Source organism: Ammospiza nelsoni, chromosome 16, assembly GCF_027579445.1.
Source record: "Ammospiza nelsoni isolate bAmmNel1 chromosome 16, bAmmNel1.pri, whole genome shotgun sequence".
NCBI lineage: Eukaryota > Metazoa > Chordata > Aves > Passeriformes > Passerellidae > Ammospiza > Ammospiza nelsoni.
In genome coordinates this window covers 887,679-915,284 of record NC_080648.1, presented here as the reverse complement: position 1 = coordinate 915,284, position 27,606 = coordinate 887,679, and the positions used below count along the sequence as shown (strand labels likewise).

The 27,606-nt window shown below is 42.8% G+C and overlaps 1 protein-coding gene across 2 annotated transcripts in view; it reads right to left on the bottom strand.

Moving 5' to 3' along the window:
* Positions 1 to 27,088, bottom strand: part of KCNIP1 (potassium voltage-gated channel interacting protein 1) — a 168,569-nt gene extending 141,481 nt beyond the window's left edge. Inside the window, exons 1-2 of one of the 2 annotated variants that reach the window (XM_059483980.1) lie at positions 26,734 to 27,088; positions 12,247 to 12,316 (exon numbers count right to left, since the gene is read on the bottom strand). Coding sequence is in view for 1 of the 2 variants with exons in the window: in XM_059483979.1 (XP_059339962.1) it covers positions 26,734 to 26,794 (61 nt within the window). In the remaining variant the exon portion in view is untranslated. The remainder of the gene's footprint in view (positions 1 to 12,246; positions 12,317 to 26,733) is intronic. The other variant, XM_059483979.1, reaches the window with a different exon arrangement.
* Positions 27,089 to 27,606: the final 518 nt, after the last annotated feature.

The window sequence follows — 27,606 nt, the reverse complement described above, 5'->3', positions numbered from 1 at the left end:
CACAATCTGATCCAGTAAAACCTATTCATCTGCAGCTTTTGCAGCAACATGAGTAGCAGCAAATAGACGTGGCATGTGTGCCAATCTGTCCGAAAGACCTACCATGGAAGCAGATTTCATACAGGAGCAGCTTGGTGGGACCAGGTCTGGGCTGGGGCTGTCTGAAACAAGTGTGTTCCATGCCCATCCATCTCTCAAGGCGTTGTTTCTGCTCTCAAACCAGCCGCCACAAGTGGTATTAAGATCAACCAACATTGACAAGGTTGCTCAGACACAGGGATATCAAAGCAATCAGTGGTTGCTGGCTGTATTGGGTAAAATTGTTTCTTGAAAATCACACCTGGATAGGCAGCATGTTACCTAAGGAGAGGAAGACACTTTGCTTTGCCAGCCATGCTGTATGTCTCACAAGCAGGGCAACATCTCATCCTGCTGGTCTGGCTTAACCTAATGGACGACCAGATGATGGAAATCAAGTCCCCCAGCTCCCCAAGGAGCGCAGGAGAGCCAGTGTCTGTAGGAGTGCATGCAGCGAGAGCCGCCAGCCAACTCCACACTCCCTGACACAGAGCTCAGCCCAGTAATTTGGGTCACATGCACACAAATTCTGTCCTAATTTACCAAGCTAGGAAACTTGCAGAAGCAAACAGATGTACTTGTTTAATTTGTCTTCTCCCCTTAGCAAGAAGAGTGATTATATTTCTCTTCATTCCCACTAGAGCTATCATAAAATATTAGCCTCAAGCCATCCAGTTCCACATTATAATTACCTGCAAAAAATTGCTAATGGATATTCTTTTGCCATCAACATGGCAAAAGCTGGTTAATCCTCTGGGAACCTATTTTTAATTAAACACCTAATACAGTATGATAAATATTGGAAATATGCACCTCTCCCCTATTAAGAATGTGACTTGATTTCCAAAATGTGCCTAATCAATTCAAAAGTGACAGCAAATTTACAGTGGCAGGAAATATTTAGGGCTTAATATTTCAGATAAAGATTGTTTTAGTGATTCTATTAGAAGAAGGAACAAATGAGTGCAAATACAACACAAAATCCTAATTCAGCTTGATATTTAACTCCAGCCTTGGGTTTCCCTTCTCAGCTGCTGGCACTGACCAAGCACACAAGTTTGGTGTGCTCAGTTCTGGACTTCTCCTTTTCCCTCAAGATCTTCACTGGCAGTTTTAGGTAGCAACATCCTCCCAATCTATAAATGCATCTGCCACCCCTCAGACAACATTACAAGGTCTGTGACTAGCTCATGTAAAGCAAATAAACATTCACAAAACTCTGGCTTTATAGCATCCCCATCTCTTGCCTACATTATCAGTCACATAGGAAGTACAAGAAACTTGCAGAATCCTGTTTCTGCATTAGCCATGAAAGCAGTGACTGCAGTTCCATGGCAAGCCATGGGCACCAGAGTGACTCATGATTGGTCCTCTGACACTGTGGGAGTGTGTACTGAACCACCACAATTTGTAGTAATCATGTGTTAACTGAGGGCAATGATAAAATCCCTCCAAAACCCAATAATAATTCAAAGGTGTGTTTCTTACTAATATCTGTACTTTCAGTACTTTAGCAAACCTTTAACAGAAGCAGATTTTGGGGCAGAAAACACAAGGAAACTTAATACATGGTTTCACCTGGACCCTTCTCTGCAATTTATGTGTCTCAAGTAAGGAGAATGGCCAGTGCATGTGTGGCGATTAGGCCCACAGAAATAATGTGTAATTTATGTACAAGTTGCTGGCGTCAGTTTTGTTCCAGTAGTGTGTGATGCCTTTCTTGGGTAAAACAATGCTAACTTCTCCACATTCAAACAATAATCAACTGGGGCTCTAAGGACTTGCAGGGTCCTCGTTGCTACTGCTTTCTTTGTCAAAAGAAAGCATCAGCAAAACAAGCAAACAAACAAAAAAACAAAGCAAAACCCTCAAAACAACAACAACCAACCAAACAAAAACACAAACAAACAAACAAAAAACCACAGAAAACCCCCAAAAAACAAAGAAGGCAAAAAAAGTATAAAAGTTTTCACTTAGGTCAACATCTCAAAAAAACTAAGGACTCTGTGCCACTGCACTCATCTCTTCCTGCTGCAAGGACTCATAAGAGTCAAATAAGTGGTGCAAGCCCTGTGCCAACACCCGTTAATCATCCCTGGTCGTGTTGTGAGAACAAGTCTTGAAATCAAATTTTCATCAAATTAATGGGTACTCTAGGAAATGGTTGTTTCTCTGGGAATTAATGGTAACTGGCATGAGGGGATTCACCACTTTCAACCCATCAGCAGCAGTCAAGAAAAAACAGCTGAAACTTTTTAGGGAAGCAGCACTGATCTCACTCGTGGGCCCTGCAATTGACCCAACTCAGCTCACCTTCACACGAGCAGATCAGATCATAGGGAAACCTAAACAGGACACAACACACAGACCATGGGAGAAATGCAAGCATAACAAAATGAGCTCTGAATTCTGAAGCCAAATAGTCACACAAACATGGAAACTGCTGCCACAGCTGCTAACCATAAAGAAAGTTAATGTTCCGTTGCTCAAGCACAGTGTTCTGCCATCCCTGCCCTCTTACAACTGCTTTGGACACCTTCACACCGGTTCCATGAAACACTCTAGTTCCCAATAGATTTAGGAGGGACAGTTTAACTCAAGACAGTGACTGCAAGGGAATGTCTTCCCAGCCATACAGAGCAATTCTTCCATATACCAAAGCCCAAGGGATTGCATTCAGCCCGGTTCTGACATTGCATCATGGCATGGCACAAATATCACATGACAGCTGACCCAGTGCAGAAGAACATTCTTTAAGTTTTCTTTTTGCCTGTGGCTTCTCATTAAGCACTTTGAAGTCCTCATTATATGCCTTTCATCAGCCTAGCTTTAGAGGATGAGGACTTTCTTGCAACTTGGGCTTTTTGATCAACTAAAGCTTGCACTGAATCAACTTCAGAAAACAAAATGCTCTCCCTTGCTTCTCCCTGCCAAACCAAGCAAGGAAAAAAACCCTCAAGAAAACCTCAAGCTCTACCCCACTATCAAGTACGATATATGAAATTTTATGGAAAGAAATATTATTAAATCACCTTTTTGCTGATCTCCTGCAGTTGAGCACTGTTGGAATACACATTTACAAATAAGGCTTTGGTCTTTAAGTTGAAAGAAAAATTGTGATTTCTCCCTGCCTCTGATTTCCACACAATTAGCTGAGGTTGCAACTCCTAACCAGTGCAACTTCACCAGTTCTTCCCAAGGCAGTCATCACACAGACCTGAATGTCAATGTCCCACTTTCAGCCCAAGCTTGATTTTCTGTTTCTTGGAAGAGGTTGAAAATATGGGACACCATACAGGTTTTAATCGCTACTTTTCAATCAAGTGAAATATTACCACCAAAACTAATTCAGTAGCAGGGAGTAAGCATTGGGGGACCCTGTCCTATGTAATTTGCTGTCATCTGAAGTAATCACTGGTATTATTATTACATTGAAGAACATGTCAAAAGCTTAAATTCATCACTTCAGCATGTCATTCAGGGAACATGTGCCAGCAGGACTGATTGCTCTTTCCTTCTCAGCCTCTGGTCTTAATATTGAAACCCCAACTGCAGTGCAGCAACCAACATAAAAATAACATCCAAGTGGCTGTGCCGGGTGTATGGCCATTAGAGGTTAGTGATAAATGTTCAACAGAGCTCAAACTGGACATGGAGGTCTAGTCCTTCCAGAAACCACTGCCCATTGTTAAATGAGGGATAGGGAGCTTCTGTGGTTCCACAGTCCAGACCCGAAGTACAGAGATAGAGCAGTCAGTGCTCTTTGCCTGATGTATAAATTCCCCTTTTTGGTTTGTAATAACAGGAACAGTTAGAAGAGAAAGGGAGCAGAGGGTTGTTAAACTCACACAATGTAGGGATTGCTGCTTCTCTGAGGACACATTCTCCACTGGTGTCACTAGGTGTTTTTTTGCACTAAGTAGTTTATTTAGTTATTATTTTGCACCAGGTGATTGGAATTTTGCACTTAGTAGTTTTACATTGCACTAAGTGGTTTGTTTGTATCACATGGTTTGTTCCATTCTCCCCTCTCCTCCAAAGCCCTTGATGGTGGTGTTGCTCCGGGCTGGTTCCTCCCGTCACCTCTCCCATCAGTTGTATCCCACTGGCTGTAGTCCCTTCCCTCCGCCCCCCCTTCCCCCAGGTTTAAAATCTCCTGCCATGAGAAACTCTTTCTTCTCCTGGATGGCTCCATCCCAGCCTCTTTCTTTTCCTGAACAGCTCCTTCCCAGGCATCCTTGGAGTGGTTCCACAATAAACTATAGGACTTGTAGTCCCAAGAAGAAAGAGTGCCTCTAGTCTTTTGCAGCTGGGGTCCAGAGCTAGCCAAACCAGACCCCCATGAGGCTCTCAATCCAACAACTTAGTGTCGCAAAGATCACATGCCTGGGGAACAACAAAGAACAGAGAAGGCCCAGCCAGGTCAGAGAGACACAGTGGCACTGTGTTTTCACTGGCCACAACCTCGTAAGACCGAATCCAGGCCTCACAGCAGCGTGGCTGGCAGGGTCTCCTTGGCACACGTGCAGTAAACATTCTGGTTCAGGAGAAGAGTAGGAGGTGGATGGAGGGCACTGCAGGGATGGCAGCATAGCAGGAGAAAGTGTTCACTGTCAGAGGAGCCACTCGTGCCCTGGCTTTTGTTTAGCAGCACAGAGGAGGGTAACAGTAATGGTGTCATGACTGCAAAACCTTGCAAAACGCTCCCCTTCTGTCTGCTCCTGCTGGAGTCACGCTAACAAGTGTGCCTGCATCCACCTCAATAACCTCTGTGTGCTCTGCAGACATGCTGATAAAATCAGACACTTAGGCCTTATCTCACACCTAAGTGTTAAGCTGTTCTGTATGTTCTGACATCTCCTTGCAGTTAGAACTTCTCTCCTCCAAAGTACACTTTTCATTTGTTCTAATTTAATTTTTCTGTTCCTGATTGAATTCCCTGACCTAATAACATAGCAGTACCTTATAAACAGAGAACAGCAGCTAAATAACATTGCTGTTCTTTCAAGGAGAACAAATGTGAAGAAATTAAAGACCATGAAGAGAATATGTCTAAAGCTATCTTTGCAGAGTAGCAAATTATTATATATCAGACATCCTGGACACCATGCCCTGTGCTGGGGGGCAGAGGGAGGACATTCTCCTGGACCAGTTGTGATCAGAAGCATGTCCTGCCAACTTGGGCAACAGTGCTGACAGATGGAACATGGTGCTTGTCACTACTAACATAGTTGGCAAAGGGTTTCAGCAAGGGATAGGAAATCCACTTCAGTCATTATTCAGTGTTTTTGAATAGAATTCAAGAGATAGAAGCCATTGCTTTTCTCATGGTGAAACCACACTACTGTGCACTAACCTATGTTTATCAGAGAGAGAAAACAGCAAGAAAACTCACAAAAGGATCCCAGATAGGCCAGACCAGAGAGGCTCCCACCTCTGACCGGTGAGGATGGCTTGGCTCTCCCTGTGAGCAGTGTGGGTGATGCAGGGCAAAACGGGCATGGAAAAACCAATCCGGGAAAAGATAACTGAGATTAACTGAGGTCTTTGTTCTGAAGAATTTGAGAGACTGATACTGCACACTAAGAGTTTTAAGCACCGGAACATTCAGAAGGGAGAGAGCTGGGTGCCAGTGCAAAGCCTTTGGAGCACATAAATGTGGTATTCACATATCCTCTGAACAGAGAGAGTCATAGACTTTCTCAGGATTTTTCTGGGGAAGGCTGTGAGAAAGCTCAGAAAAAAGTATGATAAACAATTTTTATCTCCACTTGCCGCACCTGTTGTTGTACGCATGTGGAATGTGTTATGGAGATCGTTTACCAAAAGATAGTTTCTTAATTGGACACTGGTGATGGTGTTTTGATTGATTGACCAATTAGGTCAAAGCTGAAGCGGATTGTTTGGCAAGGGCAAAGGGATTTTTCAAATAGTAGTATAGGGTAATGTAGTATAGCACAATAAAGCACTTGATCAACCTTCTGCAATCCTGGAGTCAGTGTACATTATTCCCTGGTCAGGGATCCACTGCCATAAACCTTACGCATTCTTGTGCATTCTAGTAGGTATCACCCAGTACAGACTTTTTCCTTTCTGAAAAATTGCCATATATTTTAACTTTTAAATTATTTTATCCAATCCTTTTCTGTGACATACAATGCACCTATCTCGCTGTTGGTCTTGGTGGCTCAGGGCTGCCATTCTGTATTGCACTCTGTAGGACTCTCTCTCACCAGTCCAGGGTTTTGGCATGCAGAGAAGTATTGGCAAGTAGGCTGCAGACCAAAGCAAGCTGGACACATGCCTAGGGGAAGGGCAGTGTTTGACACTCTCATTATTATTTCATATTTTCTTCTGCAGAAAATATCAAACAGCAATTCACTGGGAGAAGGACAGTAATTTTTCATATACCACATGAAAGAAATATCAGTGTGGCCTGGACTATTATGTGGGACAATTTTTATTAAATATTACATTAAATTGCTGGCAAGTTAAGACATTGATTTACTCCTTGTATTGAATTTGTTCAATGTAATGAATGTATTGCTAAATCCCCAAAGGCCCCAACATTTTCTCTCACCTTTATTGATCAATTGTTTATAACTTTGAAACTATTTAAAATCAATTTTTAGTGATTAATGTAACTTATTTTCTAGTTTTAACGCAGCGTAGGCAATTAGCATCTGTAGAGCAAGGCCCTACCTAATCAGAAGTAACACTACTGGAACTGCTACCATTATCTTTTACATTGGTATATATTTCAGCACAGAAATCAGTAAAAGAGTGAATCAGCACTTACTGAAGCACATTCATCTCTCAGGAATTCTGTAAAACATGGAGGATGGTCTAAGAAGAATTAATAGCTTCTGGCAAATCTCTTTATAATCTTTAGAAGAAGTGTATGGAAAGAACTGGAAAAGTGTGATTCTTAATCAAAAGCAATGAGCATAATTCTTGGCTCCTGCAAGACAACCAGTGGTGTGGGAAAATCATTAAGGAAAAAATCCCTCACCAAAAAAGACAGAGTACAGAACTTGTGTAGCAAACACAAAACACATAGTCCCTTTGTGAGGTTTATGTGCTCCAAAGGCTTTGCACTGGGACCCAGCTCTCTCCCTTCTGAATGTTCCAGTGCTTAAAACTTAAGCAGTGCAGAAAATACTTTTCAGGAGGTCATCACAGTGGGGGCTTTCAGGAGGAATAAGCCTCAATACTGGCACACGGAGGTAACCTCAGAGGGTTACCCTAACCAGGGTCAGAAGGACTTTGCATCATTTTTGATTATTGCTGGGCTTTGAGGAAAGCTGAAATGCCAAAGCCAGAAGAGCAGTGGTAGCTGAGTGGGAGCCTAGGGATCACGTTCTCTCAGGTGTAGTCCACCCATTTTCCCTTCAAACCACCTACCTGTGAAAGAAATCCCTGCTCTATTGAGCAGCTGCAATGGAAAGAGTCACAAGTTACCTCCCCATAGAAAGAATAGAGATGTAGAAAGATGCAAAAAAGAAAGAGCAAAACACTCCGAGAAAGAAAAGAGGATCAGGAATACAAAAAGAGAAGAAAAGGAGAAGAATAATACAGCATGAAAAGCAGATATTTGAAAAAAAAAAGTTTAGAAAACAGCAGGAATTGAAATCAAGAAGCAATTAGAACAGTGCTAAAACACCTGGAGACCAGCCCAGAAGTTTTGGCAGCAGGACAGCACCCCATCAGAATCTGCATCAGGAATAACTTATTCACCAGGACCTCTTTATTGCTCATAATACAGCAGTTTTAAAGCTGGATGAGCAGAATGTGTTTGAGAGCTTTATTAATGGCCTCCAGAGATGTCCTATGCAGATAGAAGCTCACTAATACTAAGCAAAAATTTCAAAGCCTACTAATCCTACAGGAAAACTTCAAAGCCTCACGTGCAGGGTGACTGAGCATTTGCCACACCACAAGAAACATCCCACTACTCAAAATGCTGCTTTATCAGCCCACAGCCCATGTCTACATGGACAGTGGCATAGCACTGTCATCCTCCACAGCATCCAGACACATTTACTTTGGTTATTTATTGCTTTATGAGAAAATGTGTGAGCTTTGATGTTGCAGTACAAGCTGACTTGTACTTAACATTAATCTGGTTATATAAAAAGAAACCCAGCCCAGTTCCATAAACCAGCCTCTAGGTTGACTGACAGATGTTTCAACCAATAACAACTCTCCTAAAATACACGCATTTGACTGGTTCAGAGGGTGTGGAGATTAGACCAATGACTGTTTAGAGCGAGAGCTTTAAATTGCCTATAAAAGTATGCTCCGCGCAATAAAACAGGCTGTTTGGCTGATGTACGCCAGAGGCCTGGTGTGTGTTCTGTCTCAAACACGGCCCCCTGTGTCTCATGGTGCCCCCACTGCAAGGACGAACAGTCCAAGGTTTGCCCACAAGTAGAGCAGAGAGGGACACAGGGCAGAGCCTGCAAAGCCTGTCCCCACAGTGAAAAGCTGGAAAGAAAGAGGTGGGGAGAGCCCAATTTGCAGCAAAGGCTGCAAGAGTCACAGCCAAAGGGCTGTGTGAAAGAAGAAACGAGAGATGCTGAAAATAGAGGAAAAACCCCACTGAAGATAGGGGAAACTTTATTTCCGCGCAGAACCACCCAGTACTAAAGATATGGAAACTTCTTCTTGAGGAATGGGACCTAGACTATGATGAAAAAGCATTATTAGCATTAATAATGTGGGCTAAGAACCACAGATTAGACACAACTAAAGAAGCTGCTTTTGACCTTAATACCTGGGCACGAACTGGTCAAATTATAATCCAAGCAGCTTCCAGAGGCAACAAAAACACAATAAGCTTTATAAAGCCATGGAAACTTATTTTAGATTTAATAAGACTGTTAAATACTGAAGCATATGGCGAGGAATGGACACCGGACAGCTGAAGTATTTGTCTCAGTTTGAGCTGTCACCAAGGTTTCCTCAGTTCCCTGTACTTTGCTGGTTTTCCAGCTGGGTAAGGGGATGGTGCAGCACACACTGTACATCAAGCTAAGCAAGGCACAACTTTTGAGTTGTACATCTTTGAAGCTTCATTGTTGACAAACAACCGTGCTCATCCTGAGCATGGTGCACAGGAAGGGAATAAACTAGCAGCACAGTAGAGGAGGGAGCTCTGCCCCACTAGCCCAGCACATCCTCACGGACTCAAGTCACCTTTGAGATTTTGGACAAGAAAAAAGTAAGATTAAAAGAGATGTGTCTGGAGGATACATGGAGGTGGTTGAACTGAGGAGGAATAGTTAGTGTTCACACTTTGGTGCTGCCAGTCACACAGCATCTAAGAACTGTTCTCCTGCATATGCTAGCACATGGATGAGATGGGAAGCATCAGCCTCTAAAGCTCCCACCCAACCCGTTCTAACCTGGCTACAAGGGAAACTCTGGTGCCAGCTGCTTCTTGAGCCGTTTCAGCCAAACTGCACAAAGCCTTCAGTAACACTCTGATGGCAAAGCCTATCCCCCTTATCCTCTTCCTGCTTTCAGAGACCACCCCCTGCCATCCTCAGGTCCTAGTTTTGGTAGCAATTTGTTGATGCAATTTAACAACTGAAAATAAGATATAGCAGCCATGCTCCACAGTCTACTAGCAGTCCAAAGCTGAAGGAATTGGATGACAGTGAGTCTTTTTGGTAGCCTAACAATGGGCTGTATAGCATGAGTTTGTTTTTCTTTCCCTATGTATTATAGCCACACTTAACTATCAAGCAACGGAAAACAGATCAGCAGGGAGGAGGAGCACAGATCATTTCTGTGTCCAGACAGCTGATGCTATGGAGCTCCTGCTGTGATCAGTCACTGCCTCCACGTGACCTGTCTCACATGGCTTGTGACAATAATAGACATCAAGGTTTCCAAGACCCAAAATCTCTCTTTATATAGGGGCAATACAAGAGTCCAGGCTTCATCAGGCATTGCCGCCCCAGAGTTCCTCACCTCTGGTTCGTGAGACAAAGCACTAAGAACAAGGCAGTGTGAATAATAAGAAAAGAGAAAGGCTTACCAAATGGGTCACTTTCTCCTCCAAGTGAAATCAAACCTCAGAGCACCTGTACAATACTTAGTTTATTAGTGTTGATCCAAAAGTTCACACTGCCTGCTCTGGCACCTGTCCCACCTGCTTGCATGCTTTTACAGCCTCCTTTGACAGAAGAAAATTTTTCTCCCAGCTTTTCTTGACCAAGCTGACAGACCTTTGGATTCCCTTTGCTATCCTGATAACATCATCTGCTTTCCTCTATTTTTTATTTTTCTTTCTGCATTTTCTTTTTGCATATTGATACCAAATAACTCTTCCCTTGACTAAGATTGGGGAACATGCAGAAACAAGCAGACACATGCTGATATTAGAAATTCATGCCATTTTTAATAGAAAAAAAATTTGCTTCTTCCATGAAGTAATTTTGAGTGTATCCACAGAAAAAATTCTGAGCTGGCTTGTGTGGCATTTGTTTCTTATACTATGTTTAAACTTACAAACACATATAAACCCTGGTGAGGTAATCTTGAGAGTCCTAGAAAGAGATTATTATCATACCTAAAAAAATAAACATGTGGGCTCCTGAAACGTTTATTCTAGCTTCTATATTCATATTCACAAACGCAGTTCCTTTGTAATGCATGTTCATGACCCCTTCCTCATTCTGTCCTAACCTCTTACTGTGCTCCCTAAGATTACACCAGTGCACTTTGAGGACACACAGGGCTGTAATTTAGGCTGGAACTTCCTGACCACCTTGTCAGTCATCTGAAGTCATCTCAGTCTCAGTCCCCACCAGTGGCTTCCTCAGACAGGTTTGTGCTGGGCAGGACAGTGAGGAAGTGAAAAAAAGCATTTTGCCAAGGGCAAAAATATCATTCGCTTTCTCTTCTTTTTTTAGCTTCTCCCTGAAGGTTAGAAAGTGGTGAAACAGTGGGGACAGACCATCATAAAAAGTAAGACTGGGCCTAGACCTTGGGCTTCTTCTCAAGAGAGCTCAATAAAGTAAACCTTCATCTTTTGAAGTCTTAATGTCTTTAGTTCAGGCAAAATCTAATCTGCTTATTTGAAAAGGTGAAAAGAGAAAGTGGAATACTCCAAGACAGGATGAATACTTCTGAGCCTGGGTAGCTGCAAACTTTTCTCAGTATTAATCACTCCTATTTCTGCCATGCTTGACTTAAGAAAAAAAAAGCTACAAACTGGGACAAATATTAAAACCATTTGTCACCACAAAGGCTATACTACAGATAGACAATATCCTTGGATGAAGGCAATAAAGGTTTTTGAAACAAACAAAAAACTTGCTGTTCACTTCACAAATTTATGACCTTAATTCAATAACACTTCTCTATAAAATAAGTGGTGCAGGTTCTAAGCAGCACGTGAATGATTTTCTGAACTGGATGCAATGATTTCACCAAATTCACAATGGTACCAGGGCACTCAGCTCACCTCAGGATCCCAAGGCCATTATGAGCAAGGATGGTAGTTACAGCCTCAGGCAATGCTGTTGCTCTGCTTAAGATGAAACTATGTGTGCATTGGTAGTTTGGCAAGGAACAAGAGAAGCTGTGTGCCCATACATCCTGTCCTTTGGGATGCTTTCTACATCATGCTGCTCACAGTGCTGCTACGGACTTGTATATAGGAGAGCTGAGTTATAATCTAGGACACAGTCTACAGTGTAAACCAAAACTATTCATTAATCATCAGCAATGACTGCATTTGGCACAAACCACACATGAGCACGAAAGAACAGCTGTAGGTACAATACCTCCACACAGGCAAAAGCAGTGCAAAAACCCAATGGCTTTCAGTGTACTTGCCCATAGAGCAAACTGCAGCCCAGCTATGCCCAAGCCTGCAACAATGGGATGAGGAGCACAGCTGGCAACACAAAAGCCCAGACCATGTAGAGGGCAAGGGAGAACAGAGCAGGACTGAGAGCTGCACAAGGACATGTGCATGAGTTCAAAGAAGCAGAGCAGGAGCCCTGCCAATGTCCTCTTGCAGAAGATGGTTAGATACTAGGCAAGTTCAAAAGAGATTTTGCTTAGTGATTTAATGGCTTCTTTTTAATGCAATTTACCCAGTCAATGGCTAAATTTCTACAGGCTCATGCAGGTAATCTACTAAACACTCACCCTCTAGAAGCACTTGCCAGACACTTTGGAAAAGCAGCTGCACACCAAACTCCTCCGGCTTCCACGGGACCTGGTAAATGCAAGAGGTGCAGTTGGAAGGTTTCTCTGAGGAACACCAAACTGCACTTCACACATGCATGCAGCACAGCTGCCTTCAGCAGCCACAATATCACTGCTGAACTTCACTCTGACTATCTACTGCTGTTGGACTTAATTACTCCAATCCAACACTTGACTTTGAATTATTTGCTTCTCACTTGCCAAAACAGTGGTTCCCTCCCGCTTTTCTATGACAAAACAATCCAATGTGTTGCTGCTGACAATAGAGCTAATATTTACAAATAATTATGAAAAATATTTTAAGTTTGTAAATACCTCAGTAAAAGATGACATTTACAGATAAATTTACAACATAAGATGTGAGTCACAACAGACAAAATTCCTTGGAGAGCTGAGATCTGCAGATATTTAAATCACTGTGCAAATCATATAGACACTGCACATGCAGTAGCTCTTTTAACACAGCTGATGATTTCTATTTCATGCGGGAGAAAATGGATTCACCACAGTGATGCTGTATTCCTCTTCAAATTTGCACAGGTGCCAAGACTGATGTTGGGTGATTTATTGTCCCACACACTTGCTAAAGCTCTTTCAGAAGACAGTAGCAGTTTGTGCTGGCTACACTTTATTTTTTTTGTTGGGCTTTAGGAATGAAATGTCTTTCTTAACACTACCATTCATGGAAAAAAGATATTTAGGGTTCAGAAGGTTTCAATTAAAAGTAAATATGGATTCTCCTTTTTGTTCTCTTTTTCACCAGGGAAAGGATATATCAAAACATGTTTTGTGTTTTACACCAAATACAATATTAGCTGTAATAAAAAATAAATTATCTCAAAAGTTTCAACGTATTTTTTAAAGTTTCTGTATCTTCTGGCACTTCATTTTTTTGTGAACTGTATTAATGCTTCAAAAGGACAAAACCCTGTCCTACTTCTGCCTGCCACCCTTGCAGAGAAAAACATGTCCTATTTGGCTTTAAAGGAACCTGTGGAGGCTGCTTGAGAGGAAGCTTTTAAGCAAAGTGCGCTTCTACTCAGAGCCCAAGGCACACACCACCCGTTGTTACACAAGCCTCTCCCTTGCTTCCAATGCCTGTTGTTTCAACAGCTCGGAAAAATCAGGTGCGTGGGGCCCCCTGACCGTCCTTGGGCACCAGAGGTTTTTCTGTGGCTCACAATGTCAATCCCTCACACCAGAGGTTTTTTTGTGGCTCACAGCGTCAATCCCTACCCGAGCTGGCTGCCAGAGAGGAGCCACAGCCACACTGCTGGGCGAGACAATCCAATCCTCCCAGCGCGCTGAGCCTGCGCTGCCGCTCCTCTAAGTAGGTTACTGGCACCAGGGGAGGCGAGAGCCTGAGAATTAACCTACGTTAACCTGCCCTCCTGCCTTACCGAAGTGTGCAACTCCAGAATAAATGGGGAGGGACTCTCTGGAGAGAGCAGCGTTGGTAGCAAAGCCAGCCCCAAACTTTCCTGGCTGAATTCATCTCGACAAGATTTGTTAAATTCCTGCACAATTAGTTCATGGCTTCAAACTTTCCTCCTGGACTCAGAGGATGCTGTAGGATGCAGGGTAACGTTTTTCTAATAGCTGCTGAAGTTTAAAAGCTGAGGCTTAGCTAAAATAAGACATGTGGCAGATTGAGATGTTTGAATTGAGAATCCTAGATATGTTCCAGCTGGTGAGCAAGGAGATTTTGGGAACTGGATTTGAAAATTCACATGTCTATTTTATGAAGGTGCCTAATTAGAGTGCTGCAAAAATAAAGCTATCCAACTTATGTACAGTGTTTTCTTGCACTGCCATGTGTCTGCAAGTTTAGCACTCAAGACTGTTAACTAATAAATCCCTTCTGAATTGTGATCATTAGAGTGAACATCAACAGGAGCCAGTAACTCAAGTGATTTTCCTTATAATTGTGAGCAGTTTCATTCTGTAAATATCTCCATTCAGCATCCAATAAACATCTCTAAGATGGTAGCAGAAGGAAGGTGAAAACTTATCCCTGGTTTTGAGACTGGATTTTATTTACAGGAATTTAAATCTCTACTCCTGTTCCTCTAAATTCTCTTTAATTCTGCAAATATCTTACTTATGCTTTAGATTCTTTGCTTCAAAGCTATACAAGTCTGCAGAGACTCCAGGCCTGTGCACTCAGCTGCATGCTCCAGAACTGTGTGTCCCAGAAATGCATATGCATGAAACAAATAATCAAACAGTAGGAAAAACATTTCACTCCATTTTCTGGAATATCTGTAATTATAGGAAGGAAAGAGAATATTAGAAAATAGAAGTAGGAAAGAGATCATTTTGGCAGTGTCTCCACATTTATGTGGACCATGAAATGTAAATCAGGTCAAGGCTCTCTTACTAGAGAAACAAGAAACATTCAGTTAACAAATGTGTAGTTCTCTGGGAACCAGGCTTAGAAACCACCCTAATATTATCTTTGTTCAAATTTAAGTCACATTCTGCTGTCTTTTCCAGCATAGAAACTAACACCTCTGTCTCTCCGAGTTGCTCTCTCCCCACTGCAGGTACCTTCAACACCACCCTTCACAGGAGAGAACGGATTAAAGTACAAACTGTTATTTACTGAAAGATCAGACTCAAAATCAGGGAAACAGGAGCAAAATAGATAATTTACCTTACTTTGCCCTTAACAATCGTCACTTTGTTTGATGTAACCTCAACACGATCAAGGAAGGGCACCTTGCCCTCAACCAGAATAAAGGACACTTTTCAAAGCACACACAGGATTTAAAACATAAAGATTTGAGCAGTTGCTGCTGACATCTGTTCACTCTGTACAAACTCTTATTGTAAACGCTGCACAGACTCCTCAGGAAGGTGATGCTTATTTCCATGCACACACAGCCCAGCCTAGCTCTGCAGGGTTCCAGCTTTCTCTGCCCACTCTGGCACCAGAGTGGACACACTCAAACATTTCCATTTGTGGATGATTACAAATGTTCTCATTGGAGCCCTACAACCACTGTCTACAACCAATCCTGATCTCAAAACACCCCTATATTGTGGTCTCTGTGCTGTCTGACACTGCAAAGCAGCACTCACAATATGAACAGTGGTGCCTTAGCTATGCCTTCCCACTCTCCTAAATCTCACACGATTGGGAACCAACTCATAGTGCTTACAAAATACAACAAAACTGAATCACAACAAGCAGGCCAGTGACAAGCAACTAACTTAGACAAAACTGTACATCTCTTAACAGCTGTCACACAGAAAAGGACAGCAAGCTGTTGAGGATGTCCAAAGGCACTAAAGCAGCTTGGCAGCATCATGTCCTCGACCTGCAGACTGGCAAATACACAGCAGCAGGTGCTGTGAAGATGCAGACCCGGCACTTGCACCAGGTCACAGGAAAAGCACAGATGAATCCGATCTCCTGCAGCATCATTCCCACCTCATCTTGCCTCAGCAGTTCAATTTAAAAGGAAATTAAGCTCCTAAAACAGATTGCTCTATATTCATGGCTGACAGGACAGAAATATTAAGTAAACGAATGTGATTTGTGTGGGCATCTGCAAGGAAGCCTCTCTTCAAGGGAACAGGGAGAGGATCAAAGGTGCACTCAATTGTTTCTGTTTATTTAGGAATTCAGTAGGGTTTGAAACTTTCTTGCAGGTGGAAAACACTACCAGACATACATGTCCCTTGCATTTATTTATATTTTTAAAACTATTTTAAACTATTGTTTCCACACAGAATTCAGGCATGTTAACTGAAAATACAGGGTCTGATCCTAAACTATACTGATATTTAGGGCACTGATCTCCAAACGGGAGCATGTTCCTCCAAAAGGGGACAGATGCTGACAAAGGGGAGCAGCAAAGCTGTGCCTGTGCTTTGCAGCCCGGCAGCCCATGAGCTTGGCCTTGGCTCTGCCACACCCCAGCAGCTTCCAACAACTGGCAGCTTGGTTTTGATCCAGCTGGAGGTTAAGAACTCTTAGCAGGTCATTCCCCCATCAATAATTTCTAGGCAACAACTCATAAGGGGACAGTTTTGCCAAACACAATGGAAAAAGCCATAACAAAATTCATTCCAAGTCTAAGCATTTCCAGAGTTTCCAAAATATCTCACAAATTCCATGGGGCAAAGAAAAGTTTCAGGTTTGAACCAGACTTTTAGTCTAACAACTGATAGGCTTTATAGGTTTTACAAACCAGTAGTATGCACAATATGAGAATGCAGTTTCTTGAACAGATGCAGCCCCATATTTACCCTGCACAGCATCCACCTGGATGTGATTGGGCTGTGAGTGACACTCAGGATGACACAGTGGTCTCTCCTTGCATTGCTGAGCAGCCACAGCAACCGGCACTTGAGGAAAGTGCACACAGCATGCTCCTCTCCATCAATAATAAGGACAGAGGAAACAGAAAAGACAGTATCATCTACAAGAAATGCAAATGTAGTCATATAAAGTGCTATAGCTGATGGCATTGCCCAGAAAATACCTGATTAGAAAATTCCCTGCTTTTTACTTCATACTTTTCTAGAGGGCTGCAGTGAGCCAGGGCAGCCCAGTGCTCAATCAAAGAGGTGATTAGAAATTATGCAGTTCAGCTGTAATGTTCTTAACTCCTGCCAAGCAGAGGATGCCAAATTGCTAATGTAAATAGCCCCTTCTGATGACTCAAAGCCTGGAAATGAAAGGCATTTTCCTGAAAGCCCAGTCTCTGGTTGACTTTCTGTCCCAGTACCAAACCTGGATGCAGGTCCAGCTGCTACCTACACAATCAGGACAGGATCTTTTGGGATCAGATTTCCTTTGCAGAACTGCCCATGCTTGCCTTTACCCATATACAAATGACCACCCTGGCAGAATTTTCCTCATGCCCTACTGTAGCTGTCTCCCCAGCTGTCTGCAGCCTGGCTAATTCTGTGTGCACAATACTGCAAATGAGACCTTCTGTCAGCTCCCATGTTAAAATATTGGTTAAAAACAAAAGCCATGTTACAGGGATTCAGCTCCACACAAGGACATGCCTTCAGTTCCTGGGGTGCCAGCATCACAGTTCAGGGTCGTGTTTGACACTCCCAGCGAAGCATGTAAACCAGTGTGCCAATTCAATTACACTGGCTTATTAGGATTAGCAGGCAACAATCCTCTCTGCACTGACACAAAAGTTTCCTGCTTCCCAGTTCTAATTTCCATTTACTGCTCCCAGTTCAAATGGCAACATGGTCAACAAGGTCTTTGAATTGTGTGGATTAGGAATGCAAAAGGGTGCTGATGCTCCCCACTGCACCACAATGTTCATCTGCATGGGATGAAACAGTTTCCCTGAGGGAAATTGTGCTTTCCCATGGATGTTTGCTGGCTCCCAACATTTTGCAGCTGGAGAGCTAACAGCATCATCCTTTACATGGCTGTGGGTACCCCACAGGGAGCAACCCTCAGTTCATGCAGTTTGATGTGCTAAACAGAGGCCTTGCCTGAGGTTTCAGCTGATTATCAAAAAATCTATGGGGTTGATGTGCAGAATCACTCACTAGAATAGAGCAACAGCAGCCTGGGAAAACATACCTGGAGCTTGGCCCTGAGCTGCAGGCAGCAAAGTTACAACAGTTGTCAAAACATTTGAGCTGTGCTTCTGAAACCATGCTGTAGCTAGGTAAATTTTGTGAATGTGGCTTGTTTCATCCATATTTTTCTGCATATAAATTTGACAGGCTGAAGCATGTATTGTGTCAGAGCACTAAAAGCCCTTGATGTTCAGCACTGATCTCTGGCAGGCTGTAATTTGGTTCCCCCCTCCCAGTAACACTCTCCTGTTCCACTAAGGAGCCCTCAGTAAAACAATGCCATAGTCTCATGGGTTTCCTAGAAACCTGCCTCTAGCAGCACAACATGTATCCTCACAGCCTTGTTCTCCCTTAGCTGTTCTCAGCCACAGTATAAAATGTCCTATGCCTACAGACTGTAGCTGTGGCCATCTACAGAAATTTTGGGCACTTCCCAACCGCCCACCCACAGAACAAGTTTGGGAGAGAAGGGTTTTTGTGGAGCAAAAGAAAAGCAAACACTGGTGTGTGTGAAGAGCTGTGGTTGTTAAATATGTCAAGAAAGTAATGTTTGGATTGAGGAAAGCCAAACAGATGTAGTAGAGCTGTGCCAGGAAAGGATGACTCTGTTACCCTTTTTGTGTCTTCCTTAAAATATCCTGGTACCAGAGCCAGGCCAGTTCCCCTCCTGCCTGCTCTCCCTCGGCCCACCCGCAAGTACCAGCTCAGCCCCCCAGGCAACTCTGCTGCCCCACGCCTGCCTGCTAGCACACAGTCCTCCCTTGCCTCCTCCAGACCCACATCCTGCCCATGAACAGTAATCAGTTGTGCTGTGCTTTGTTCAAACTCTTCAGAGCCTCTCTGCGCTGAGCAGTGCTGGCAGAAGTAAGGTAGAGACGAACTGACCGCTATCTGTATCCTTTTCAGTCTGGACGGACATCACCACAGCCACAACCACAGACTGGCGACATCTGGACACAGCTGCCTTCAGTTTTGACTTGCCTATTTTGAAAACATGGATGCAGTTTACACTTTAAATTTTTTTTTGTTAAGTACAATCCATTTTATAATAACAGTTACTCCACCTCCCTCTGGCATCTCAAACAAATAAAAGGAGAAAAATTAAATACCTTGCCTGGAATCCCAAATATATTTTGGTTAAAAATTCTGCTGTGCTACCATACAGCTGTTACCTGCATTTCCTAGTTGGTATGCAAGGCCACTGGGCCCCTTCCTGCAGGAATGGTAGGAGGTGCCTAGAGCACTCTAGACCTGCTGGAAAATGCCTCTCAGAGAAATGCAAAAGCTTCTTACCTTATAAATAGCCACGGTATGAGCAGCGACAGGACACAGAGACCCTGAGCAGATACTCAAACTTTCTGCGTCTCTGTGCCATGACATTCTCTGGGTAATACTTTTGAATAAGAAACAAAACACTTAACATAATCACACAGGTCTGTCACCCACTGCAAGGAAGTCACAGTCACACTTACACATTCACATCTAAAACTACAACAAATCACAAGCCAATTTATTTAGTTTGGAAAGTTTCAGGGAATAATTATAACTAATACCAGTTTTGATTAATGAAACATTTTAGCTAAAAAAAAGTTCATTTTTTAAAAATTTGTAAATCTTCAGTCTTTTTAACAAAGCTTAAATAAATATGAAAATAAAGTATTTGAACAGGGGTTTGTAAGTGGAGAAATAAAAGATTTTTATTTTCCTCTCACATTTGACTAAAATCAGAATGACTTGATAACTTGCCTTTGTTCACCTTACCCTGTTTTTTACTTCAATTTTTTCTTCAAAAAATTTGTACAACCCGTACTGACTCTCTTTTATATATGTGGTGGCATTAACAACTGTAAAGCTAGAAATTACTCAAAACTTCTGCAATGTATTAAGTTTTAAACTTTTGACATCTACAGCATTAAATATTTTCAGTTGCAAAAAACCCAACTGCTTCCTAGCACCCATTCCAAACATCAAATATCCAGTAATGCACACTAGAAGAGGTAGTATTGACAAAGGCTGGAATATTGCCAAGGCTGAAAGTTAAAAGTTTTCCTGACTTACTCTTTTGTATTACTGTGGAAAAAAATGAAACTTCAAAGCACTGGCCTGCAGAGCTGAAGTCTCTGATCCCCTCTTTTCCTTGTGGTGGGATTTCATGGCTCCGCATGAACATGCTGCATGCACAGAGGCACACAGTACCCATACCCATGGGCAGGAAATCAGCACACATATTTGCTAATGTAACATAGAACACTCTGTAGTGAACTTTCCTCCATCCATTTTATTTTATTCCAAACCTCCAAGCTGTGTCTGACTGCAGCATTTCAGGCAGGAGCTTTATGCCTGTGGGAAGCAATCAGGGGCACACATAGCTTATTTTAATTTTATCATTGCTATCCACTTCTAAGACCAGCTATTTGAGATCACTCTGCCACATTGCCAGGAATCACTTGAAGGCAAAGGAAGAAATTTAGAGCTAGCCACTGCATGGAAGCTAAAGAAATTTTGGCTGAGAGATGGAGAAGTGGAGAATGGAAGCAGTCACAAGTCCATGAGACCTCTAACCCCACACTCAGGTGAACTGTGGTTGGTAGGACACAGTGAAGCTGGCTGCAAACAGCTCCCTCACCTCTGAGACACCCTTCAGAGGTGCATCAGCCACAAGGGGGACGTTTGGCTGCTGTGACACTGAGCAGCCTCCCACACACCTCTCTGCGCTTCAGAGAAACCAAACTGCTTTATGCAAAGAGGCATGTTCTGACAACACTTACTGGTTGCCACAATTTTTCCAAATTGTTTCTGATTTGAATGCTTACATCAAACCAAACAGTTTTGTTGCCGGGTGCTGTTCTGTACACTCTCAACAAAGGTAATTTTCTCAAAAAATCCGCCTGTCAAATCCTCAGTTTTCAGTGCAGGCAGACAACCCTGGACTTGACCTGCCAGGCTGTAACAGATAACAATCAGACAAGACTAGGGAGAGAAAGTGAAGTGTCAGTGCCAAATACTGGCTCTTAGGCAGAGCCAGGAGAAACCAAGTCAGCCATTTCTTCCATTCTCTCAAGCACCTGCTCAGATCTCCAATCAGGGGGAACAATTGTGTCCTTGTTCTAGAAAGAAAACAGGTGAGCGCTAATCTGCTCTCTGTTCGGAAAATACCAAGAGCACAGTCTGAATCTTTAAAACACATGTATTTGTTCACAATTGTGGCAAGCTGTCAAATTTCTCTGAGGAACAGAAAGAAAGTAGAGAAGGGGAGCTTTCAAAGCTTTTCTTTTGCAACAGGGTGTACTGGGCAAAGAAAATAACAAGGCAGCTTCCCTCCTCAAATCTATCATCTCCATTCCATGGCTGTACTAAGGCTGAAAAGGGCTTGCTCCTTGAAACACTACTGAATCACTTTTTCACCTTTTGAGCAGAGAAGCAGGTTGTCTAGCACAGGGAACTGAAAGAGCACTGTCACGACCCAAAAACTTTAGGAGCTCAGGGCAATCTGATGTTCTTGTGATGATTGCAAAGGGAAGCAGAGTTGGTTACCTGGTAAGTAAACCACTTGAAAATACAGCTGGTCAGGCACAAAATCTGATAATTTTGGACAATAAGCCATTTCAAAATAAAGCTTAAAAATTACTTACTATAAAAATCACACATCTGACATTTTAAGCAAAGTGAATTTCTGATGTTTGCTCTAGGAAAATTAAACAACTGTGCCAGACTCCTCTTGCTAGTTTAGGTTTGGGTGGTCTTTGATCAAAACATGGTTGCTCACATTTAAGAGAGCCAGATTACTAGCTGAAAATGGTGCTGCTTGCTGCTGCTGTTAGGATCAAAGCCTGTAGGTCTAATCCAAACAAGATTCAGGTATTGAGAAATATTCAAGTTATATTTCACTTTCACTGGGGGAGGTAGGGGTGAGTGCATATTTACAGAACAAACAAAAGAACTCAGAGGTGCAGAAAGCAGTCAAAACTAGAAATTCCCCCTGCTTTAGCAATCTGCTAATTCAAACGTTTCCATGGCAAATACGGAAATGTCTGAATGTAGCCACAAATTTGGTCATGATTGGATGCAGGCTGGAAAAACATAAAAAATCTCTATTTCTGCATCTAATTGAAATCATAAATGCATTTGTGTGTGCATTATCTATTCTGCTGGCCCTCTGCTTTTTAGTGCTGTGGTTTTGATGGGTTTTTTTTCTGCTCATTTATTGATTTATTGCTTATGTTTGCAGGAGAACATACAAGCAGCTAGATAGTCTGAAGTCCATCTCACCCATTTGTCTAAGCACTAACTACCAATGTACTAAAGAGAGGACCAAATAGTCAGCTTTGTTGGCATTTGGGTCACAATGAGCTTTGAATTTATTTCCTGATCCCAACACCTCAAGTTCTTGTATCTTTAGGGTTTTAAAGAGACAGTAATCCCAGAACCAGAGGGTAGATAAGGTTGGATAGGGCCTCCAGTTCCTTCTTTAAGGCAGGGTTAACTACAGCTCAGGACTGTGTTCACTTGGACTTTGAGTACCTTCAAGCTTGGGGACTCCACAGTCTCCCTGTAGGGTCTCTTCCAGTGTTCAGTCAACCTCATAGTAATTTTTTTTTCCCCCCTGTAATGCTTAAGTGGAATTTATTTCAGTTTGTGCCCCTTGGCCCTTGGCCAGCCTCTGGGCACCAGGGAGAAGAATCTGGCTCCATCACCTCTACTCCCCGCTCTCTCAGGTATTCATACACCCTGATTAAGACTTCCCTGAGTCTCCTCTGCTGCAGGCTGGACAATCCCAGCTCTCTCAATCTCTCCCCTGTACGTCAAATGCTCCAATTACTTCATATTTGTCATGGTCCCTCAGTAGACTCAGCTTAGTAGGTTCTCATCTCTTCCATCATGGGGAGTCCAGCACCAGACACAGCACTGCAAATGTCTCACCAGTGGAAGAGCACACCTCCCTCAGTCTACTGGAGAAGCTCTGCCAAGCACAGCCCAGCAGACCACCAACCACCCTTGCTGCTGGCTGTTCCAGACTGCAAGGCAAGACGTATTCTATTGCCATCTGTATGGCAGTTGTCTTTTGCCAAGTGGGCACTTTGCCTTATCTCTCTCTTTGAGTGACCACATTCACACCTCCCTCGGGAGGGGACATTGCTGATAACAGCTATTGAATGTCACTGCATGACTGATAAGAACTACAGCATCGTACTGGGAGATGTGAGCCCAGAGGGAGGAACCGAGCATTGCTACCCAGATATAATCCAGAGGTTTTGATGCACCAGCACGGCTTCTGCACTGGATTCCCCAGAGGAACAGCAGCTGCCTCTCCTTCCACTGGATCTTCAGAGGAAGAGACTGCACCTTTCTACAGGATCCCTGCTCCAGCAGAGCCACCCCTGACACTGCAGGAGGGCTGAGCCACATTTCCAATGGGACTGCCACCAACACCCTGACCCACAGGGTGTCAGGTTGGGTTCTGACTCTGTCAGTGTTGTTCTAGTGTACTGCATTGTTTATTTTATCCTTTTTATTTTCATCCCTATTAAAGAACTGTTATTTCCTGCTCCCATATTTTTTGCCTGAGAGCCTCCTAATTTAAAATTTATAGCAATTTGGAACAGGGTGCGAGGGAGGGTTTACATTCTCCATTTCAGGGGAGGCTCCTGCCTTCTTTAGCAGATTCCTGTCTTTCCAAACCAAGACACTGGCTCACTGTCAGTTTGTCCCTAGGACCTCAGCCAGGCTCCATCAGCATCCCAGGAATGCTGATCTGACATACAAGTGAAGTGAACATGTTAGAAAGAGGTATTATCTTTTAGTAGGTCAACTCAATGCTGGAAAAGGCAGACAAGAATCCCAACAGGAAAGAATTCTTAATGAAATGTACACATAATCAGTGGAACTGTCCTGAGCCACTCCCAAAGTGAACAGCACAATCTCACAGACTGTCTGGGGACACTTCAGTGAACAGGGAAAGTTTCTGCAGCTTTACTGATAGGATTTCAAGTCGAAGAAGCAAAAATCTTTATCTTGCAGGATAGGGCATGTGAGTCCCAACCTACAAACACAAAATGCCCAATTATATTGGATTAAGTTTTTACATTTGAGCCAAGCAAATTATACCCTCCTGTACCACTGCACAATGCTGTCCTCTCCCAGAGACAAGGTCTCATGCTTGATGGACCACTGCTCTCCACTTGACAATTTCTGTGTCACTCCTGCCTTTATTGATTCAGGCTCCCCATTTTCATCAGAACAAGAAATTTAATCTTGTATTCTTGAACAATGCTAGTATGTCCTTTCCAGCCTTTCTGCTCACACTTGGAATAACCAAACCAGCCCCCAGTCCCACTGCCAACACCCCAGACCTAGACACAAGCAGGACATGAGGGCGAGCAGCACAGGCAGAGCTGTGTCATGTGCTGAAGCTGGAAGGGCATGGACCACTTGCACCCACTCTGCCCTGACCCACCATGGGCTTCCTGGTATATATTCAGAACTGCCTCACTTTAGACATGACCTGTTTATTTTCTTGAAACAATGCCTGTTTTCTGCTTTTACTTCCTTACACCAGAGAATCAGAGCTTCAGACACTGGTGTGAACTGCTCTACTTGGAGGAGCACATACTTGCCAGCACAAGAGAGCATTTGTAGAGCTGTGGATCTAGCCCTGTTACAACTATTTCTCCAGGCCCTTATCTACTACAAGAAGTCCTGAAATATTTAGATAAACACATAGATAAATATAATAATTAATAAATAATAATGTGATAATCTAATAATAAAATTTGACTTTATTAACACTTAGATTAGATTTTATAAACACTTTACTTGATCAAAGATAAACTTAGCAATAGCCAATGGAACAGTAGCACCCAGGCACCACTAGCCAGCTGCCCTCTGGCAGAGAAGCCCCCACATCAAGCTGCATCAACAGCTGCACAGCAAACACTGGGACAGATGATCCTTTCTCTCTGCTCAACACTTCAGCAAGCCCAGCCAGAGTGCTGGGGCCAGTTTTGGACTCCCCAGACCAAAACAGACTTGAATATGATATAGCACGGTCTGGCAGAGGCCACCAGGATGGTTGAGGGTTGGAGGAGATGCCAAGGGAACACATGGGCAGCACCAAGGAGTCAAGTCCATCATGTAGGGCTGATTTACTATTTAACGGACAGCCAAAGAACAATTTCAGATTGTATTCAAACCCAGCATTAGTGTTTCACTGCTCACAAGGTGAAGTGCTAACAGTCATTGTAAAACACAACAGCAAACCACCCAGATAACACATCAGAGCCAAGAGGATATAACTCTGGGAACACAGGTTTTGATAAATATAGCTGAACAACCACTGTCAGCAGGCATCAGCAAGAGTGAATTCCATTGTAAAGGTTAAAATGTGTAACCATATCCTGGATTTTTACTGCAGGTGACCTCCAACAAAAAGCAGTGGTTCCATCCACTAGAGCACAGAGCCAATCACAAGACAACAAAGTCACAGAGAATGGATATGTTCAGCCACAAATTATCTACATTTAGTGGAAATCAGCTCCCAGGTTCCTGGCAAGTGGACAAGACACCCCTTGGTGTCACAGCAACCACCATGCCCAGCACATCCTGTTCAGTTCTTGTGTACTGCAGTGCCTAAGCACAAGTTTCCCAGCTTCAGGTGCAACTCATTAGACAGTTAGATAGCTCGTCTTACATTTTAAGTAATATCATACATGTCCCAAACAATCACACAATTATGAGGGCATTACAGTAACACAGAAAGCTGAACTGTAAAGTATGTACACACACTCCAACGTAAAACGTTGCTCTACAGGTATCAGGAACACAGACTTTTGCTCACAAACTTGCCACAAACAAATCTCACAGCCCTTGCCCACTTCCCTTTTGCATCATTAATTGGTGTTTGATATTTCCTAAGACAGTTTCCAACTTAAATTGCAAGAAAATCCATACCAACCTGCAGTTCAAAAGCATATATATGAACTGAGCAACAGATTCAGGGGAAATAGAGACCTCCCTAGAAAAAGACTCTAAAATGCAGAGGTTTGGGCAGGGAATATTTCTAAATAGCACAAATATTGATAAAGGTATAGAGTTTTTCCTTTTGTTTTCTAAAAATACTCATTCTGTAAGGTACAGTTGTGCCACTGACAGTGCTTTCAACTTTCTGCTCAGCAACACCCTGGAATCTTCAAATTAACCCTGAAGAAAATAGAGCAAAGCTCAAGCAAATACTATACAAACTAGACCTCCTGAAAAATCAGCATTTATAGGCAATATTTATGGATTTAAGGATTAAAATCCCTGGAACTGCTGTTTAATTTCTCATTTTTATGAGCTCCTGCTTCTCTCTTTTACAAAAACATGCTAATTTTTTCCCCTCTTGCTAATCTTTATAAAACACACATCATTAGTATTGCATGCTTGGTGCTGGATTACTGAATATGCAACACTAACAATACTTCCTGAGACAGAAACCTGAAGGTATTGGGAAGAATTTGCTGTGTATCTACATTTTATTCCTTCTTCAAAGGGTTTATACAACATGGGATTTGGAAATAAACAGGTCTCTTCTGCAAGTGCTCTGCATATGATGCCACTGAGTTTCCCCTCCTCATATATGCCTGCATTAAGGATTACAGTATTTCAGATTCTTTTCAACCCCCAAGCCCCTCCACAGCAATTTCCTTATGCCCACGTTTTCTCCACCACCTAGCATCCCACTCTCCTCTGCAAATTATCTCTCACAAAAACATTGCCAGGTTACTTGCAAGTGGCACATGTTCATTTTCTCCTCCCTTCCCCATGCAAATATCTCCCACAGCAAATAAACCAAAGGGACAGGAAAAGCATAGCAGGAGGTCTTACCTTTTGATGGTCTTCTTTGTTTCGTTTGTAGAGAAGAGAATGTACCCATGACAGCACCCATTGCAAAAGCTACTCGTGAGTTTTTGAGAATTTATTTTGGCTAGGATTTTTTTTTATTCCTATTACCCCACCCCTCCACTGACAGTGAACAAAATCTATGTGAAATGCCCCCAAGAACAAAACAAAACAGAGAAAGACCAGACAAGAAAGAAAAGAAGGAAGGAGGAGGGAAAAAGCAAAGCACTGCAGCTCGGCATTCAGCAAGCGTTAAGCTTTGAGGGTTTTTTTTAAGTCAACACACATGCACTGACTCACAGCCAGCTGCACTGTTATTATTCAAAACAGCTCCCCATCAAAATTTAAATGCTAGGTAGATTCCCTCAGACCAGAGCTGGCAGCAGATGCATCAAAATATTTACTGGAGCACAGCCACATAAACACACAGGCTAATTCTTCCTCCCGTTCCCTTATGGCTTCAACCAGCAGCCTGTAGGTCTAGCATAGGAGTGCAGCTCTTCCAGTGAATACTAAACTGGAGTCCTGTAGACACGCTGAGGGTCTCAGGGGAAGCTGGGGCTTTGGGCTGGATACCAACTCGGAATGAATAGAAATCTTCTGAGTGGGAAGCAATAGTGAGGAAGGCATCAAAACCCCAGCTGCACAGGCTGTGTGCTCCTGCTAATTAAAAGTCTGACAGAAAGGTAGAAAGCAGAAATCTCCAACAGCCTTCTCTAGCAGAAAAGTCAGAGAAAAATGACTAAGTGCAAAGGGGGGAAACAGAAAATTTCACCACAATCCTTATTTTTCATATCTTTTCTCAAACACCAGAAAGCCATGCAAGAAAATTGACCTTTTTTTCTGCCAAGTATATAT